This window comes from Berghia stephanieae, chromosome 14, assembly GCF_034508935.2.
Source record: "Berghia stephanieae isolate SIO BIC M18660-M18661 chromosome 14, UCSD_Bste_1.3, whole genome shotgun sequence".
In the NCBI taxonomy this organism is placed as follows: Eukaryota; Metazoa; Mollusca; class Gastropoda; order Nudibranchia; family Aeolidiidae; genus Berghia; species Berghia stephanieae.
Window position 1 is genome coordinate 15836183 of NC_088373.1, and position 5000 is coordinate 15841182.

Genomic DNA, 5000 nt, shown 5'->3' on the forward strand with positions numbered 1-5000 from the left:
CATTTCGGATTCTCACCCGGATATGTCTGCTTGAAATTGGGAAAAAAAATCGTATTTTTTAGGGGAAATTTGTCTCTAGGGTCTATTCCAAAGGAAGACTGGAATAACCAAGGCGTCAGCCGCAATACAGCGCCGCAAATTGAGCTAGGGGGAGGTGACTTGCTCAAGGCCATACAGCGCGGCGGCGGGTGATCGAACTCGGTACCTTTCGGGCACGAAGCAAAGACCGAGCCACGCTGCGCCCCGTTCAAATAACATGGTGGACATTATAACTTCCATTTTTTAAAATGACCAATTTGTGTTTAAATACATAAAATTAACGCTTTAAACTCCTTTATACACTAGCTCTGGCAACAAAACTTCGTTTTAAAAAAAGTTCATTGGAGTAAAAAGTTCTTGATATAATTGTCAATTACAGACCTGCCAACTTGAAAATTAAATCAAATTCGTAGTTTTAGGAGTAGCTGTAATTAACTCTATATCACAACAATTTACCCTCGCACTGATGATTTAAATATCACGCCAAAAGCCATAAAAGTATGCACTCTGGCCTCGACCTTCATTTCAATAAGTTTTTAAAGACTTAGAGATGCTCATGAAGTTCTGAAAAGGAGCCAAAATTTCGTAATTCTACGAAATCTTTCGTAGCAGTAGGCAGGTCTGAAATTAAGTCCCAAAAATTATTCTTTCTGCTTTAATTAACGGGGATTAATACTTACCTTATGAACCTAATCTATCCCTATACTATATAACTTGCCACAATTTTACTACCACTTCTATTCCCTATTTCTTTAAGTTTAAAATGTTATTACTATCTGTCGAGTTGTCAGGAACTTTAACCCAACTATTATAGGGTAAACCAGACACCAGACGACTTCTGTCTTTGGGGAATCTAACATCTATTTGTCTATTTATACTTGCCACTTCTTCTACATAGACGCGACAGCATCAACCTTCATTTTCAATAAGTCTTTAATGACTTAAGATGTTCATGAATTTCTGAAAATGGAGCCAAAGTAAATTCTGCGAATTTTTCGTGGCAGTTAGCAGACCTGTAAATAGGACCCAAAAAATCGTATTTCTACGAAATGTTTCGTGGCAGTTGGCAGGCCTGTAAATAGGGGCCAAAAATCGTATTTCTACGAAATGTTTCTTGGCAGTTGGCAGGCCTGTAAATAGGGGCCAAAAATCGTATTTCTACGAAATGTTTCGTGGCAGTTGGCAGGCCTGTAAATAGGGGCCAAAAATCGTATTTCTACGAAATGTTTCGTGGCAGTTGGCAGGCCTGTAAATAGGGGCCAAAAATCGTATTTCTACTACAATTTTCATAGTAGTTAGCAGGTTAGTAAATAGGGGCCAAAAATCGTATTTCTACTACAATTTTCATAGTAGTTAGCAGGTTAGTAAATAGGGGCCAAAAATTCGTATTTCTACTAAAATTTTCATAGTAATTAGCAGGTTTGTAAATAGGGGCCAAAAATCGTATTTCTACGAAATGTTTCGTTTTTTTATGACCCCCCCCCCCCTGGTCGACCCAGCCGTGATTGTGTAGCTGGGTCTGTTAGATCTGCCGGAATGTAATAGCGTCCTATCCAAAGGGTAGCAAGCCATGAAATCCGGATCCACTGGCCCGTTGAATCTGAAGTACTATTTATAACATTATTCTGCATGTTCTGCAGTAGGATTGTTGTGCTAAGGACATTGAAGACGTCTGAAGATCCAATTACTTCAGGGCTAAAAAAAAACAAAACAGTAGTATGCAAATCTACTTACCTTAATGAACTCTACGACGTCGTTGTAGGCGCCTTTGCTTGGACAGTGGTAGTTGCCGCTGGGGGAGAACTTGTACTTGGGGTCGGAGATGATGGCGTTGTTGAAGAAGTCCGACAGAATGGTCAGAAGACACCGTCTGTCCCAGTCATCGGTCACGCGACCTCCGTAGTTACATTCGCCTGTCATGTACGTGATGGCGTCGAAGGGCACCTCGTCATATTCATTGATGAACATCTGTGGATGATGATGAACGATTTGAAGTAGGTGGGTATAGATCAATCTAGACGCGCATATTTTCAGGTCTGATTACCGAGAGCAATAGGATTCAATAGTCTGATGTCACGTTCGCCCAGCAACGAGCAGATTGGTTCTAAACAAAGAAAATCGGTACTTTTTATTCTTCATGCTGTTGAGAACTTTTTCACATGTCATGTGATCAGAATGTATAAAATTCAAAACACGATCAGATTTGTAATGTTTTACTCCTCTGGATATACTTTTATGCTCGTCGGAAAAGCTTTTCATAGTTGAGTCCTTTAAAAAGACGCTTTACGCATATTCTCCGGCTGTACGCAGGTGTAAAATGAGTACCTGGCCGTTAACAGCTTTGTCTCTGTCCGAAAAAAAAATGTAATATCGCCTAACAGGCACCATGTCTGGGGCTAGGGACTCCTTGTAAAGTGCCTTTAGCATGTTTAGTGGATATTGCTTTATATAAAAGCTCAAGGTTGTTTTTTGTTTTTGTTTTGTTTTTTGTTTGTTTTTTTTTTTTAAATAATCAAAATTAATAAGTGCACACTGCTAATTACTTAATTTCAAAGTGGTATATTTAGTGGATATTGCGCTATACTAAAGCTCAGGTATTTTAGTTTTTCTTTTTTTTTTTTTTTTTTTAATAATGAAAATTAATAAGTGCACACTGATACAGACTTTTATTTCAAAGTTGCATATTTCGTGGATATTGCGCTATATAAAAGTTCAAGTTTTTTTTGTTTTTGTTTTTTTAATTTATTTATTTTTAATAATTAAAATTAATAAGTGCACATATTTATTTCAAAGTGGTATAATTCGTGGATATTGCGCAATATAAAAGGTTAAGTTTTTTTTTAAATAATTAAAATTAATAAGTGCACATATTATATTTCAAAATGGTATAATTCGTGGATATTGCGCAATATAAAAGGTTAAGTTTTTTTTTAAATAATTAAAATTAATAAGTGCACATATTATATTTCAAAATGGTATAATTCGTGGATATTGCGCAGTATAAAAGGTTAAGTTTTTTTTTAAATAATTAAAATTAATAAGCGCACATTGCTACATACTTTATTTCAAAGTGGTATATTTCGTGGATATTGCGCTATATAAAAGCTCAATTTTTTTTTTGTTTTTGTTTTATTGAATGACTGGTTCTTTACCTGCAGTTGGCGCACAGAGATCCTGAGATCAGACTCGTTGAATCCATAGGCAATGTTCCATCCCAGGGGTCCGAACTTCCTTCTCTCTTGGGTCAAGGCGTGGAAGAAACACAAGCCAAATAGGAGCTTCTCGAAGGTCTAAGGTAAGATAGAATGAAGTATAGTATAAGGGTTACACAAGCCAAATAGAAGCTTCTCAAAGGTCTAAGGTAAGATAGAATGTAGTATAGTATAAGGGTTACACAAGCCAAATAGGAGCTTCTCAAAGGTCTAAGGTAAGATAGAATGAAGTATAGTATAAGGGTTACACAAGCCAAATAGGAGCTTCTCAAAGGTCTAAGGTAAGATAGAATGAAGTACAGTATAAGGGTTACACAAGCCAAATAGGAGCTTCTCAAAGGTCTAAGGTAAGATAGAATGAAGTATAGTATAAGGGTTACACAAGCCAAATAGGAGCTTCTCAAAGGTCTAAGGTAAGATAGAATGAAGTACAGTATAAGGGTTACACAAGCCAAATAGGAGCTTCTCAAAGGTCTAAGGTAAGATAGAATGAAGTATAGTATAAGGGTTACACAAGCCAAATAGGAGTTTCTCAAAGGTACAGTATAAGGGTTACACAAGCCAAATAGGAGCTTCTCAAAGGTCTAAGGTAAGATAGAATGTAGTACAGTATAAGGGTTACAGAAGCCAAATAGGAGCTTCTCAAAGGTACAGTATAAGGGTTACACAAGCCAAATAGGAGCTTCTCAAAGGTACAGTATAAGGGTTACACAAGCCAAATAGGAGCTTCTCAAAGGTACAGTATAAGGGTTACACAAGCCAAATAGGAGCTTCTCAAAGGTCTAAGGTAAGATAGAATGAAGTATAGTATAAGGGTTACACAAGCCAAATAGGAGCTTCTCAAAGGTCTAAGGTAAGATAGAATGAAGTATAGTATAAGAGTTACACAAGCCATATAGGAGCTTCTCAAAGGTCTAAGGTAAGATAGAATGAAGTATAGTATAAGGGTTACACAAGCCAAATAGGAGCTTATCAAAGGTCTAAGGTAAGATAGAATGAAGTATAGTATAAGGGTTACACAAGCCAAATAGGAGCTTCTCAAAGGTCTAAGGTAAGATAGAATGAAGTACAGTATAAGGGTTACACAAGCCAAATAGGAGCTTCTCAAAGGTCTAAGGTAAGATAGAATGAAGTATAGTATAAGGGTTACACAAGCCAAATAGGAGTTTCTCAAAGGTACAGTATAAGGGTTACACAAGCCAAATAGGAGCTTCTCAAAGGTCTAAGGTAAGATAGAATGAAGTACAGTATAAGGGTTACACAAGCCAAATAGGAGCTTCTCAAAGGTCTAAGGTAAGATAGAATGAAGTATAGTATAAGGGTTACACAAGCCAAATAGGAGCTTCTCAAAGGTCTAAGGTAAGATAGAATGTAGTACAGTATAAGGGTTACAGAAGCCAAATAGGAGCTTCTCAAAGGTACAGTATAAGGGTTACACAAGCCAAATAGGAGCTTCTCAAAGTACAGTATAAGGGTTACACAAGCCACATAGGAGCTTCTCAAAGGTCTAAGGTAAGATAGATTGAAGTATAGTAGAAGGGTTACACAAGCCAAATAGGAGCTTCTCAAAGGTCTAAGGTAAGATAGATTGAAGTATAGTAGAAGGGTTACACAAGCCAAATAGGAGCTTCTCAAAGGTCTAAGGTAAGATAGAATGTAGTACAGTATAAGGGTTACACAAGCCAAATAGGAGCTTCTCAAAGGTCTAAGGTAAGATAGAATGTAGTATAGTATAAGGGTTACACAAGC

The 5000-nt window shown here is 37.0% G+C and overlaps 1 protein-coding gene across 1 annotated transcript in view; it reads right to left on the minus strand.

Moving 5' to 3' along the window:
• LOC144959508 (dynein axonemal heavy chain 12-like) overlaps positions 1-5000 on the minus strand; it is a 132161-nt gene that overhangs the window by 16339 nt on the left and 110822 nt on the right. The window contains exons 69-70 of the mRNA XM_078892123.1: positions 3192-3329; positions 1774-2007 (exon numbers count right to left, since the gene is read on the minus strand). Coding sequence (XP_078748249.1) covers positions 1774-2007; positions 3192-3329 — 372 coding nt within the window. The remainder of the gene's footprint in view (positions 1-1773; positions 2008-3191; positions 3330-5000) is intronic.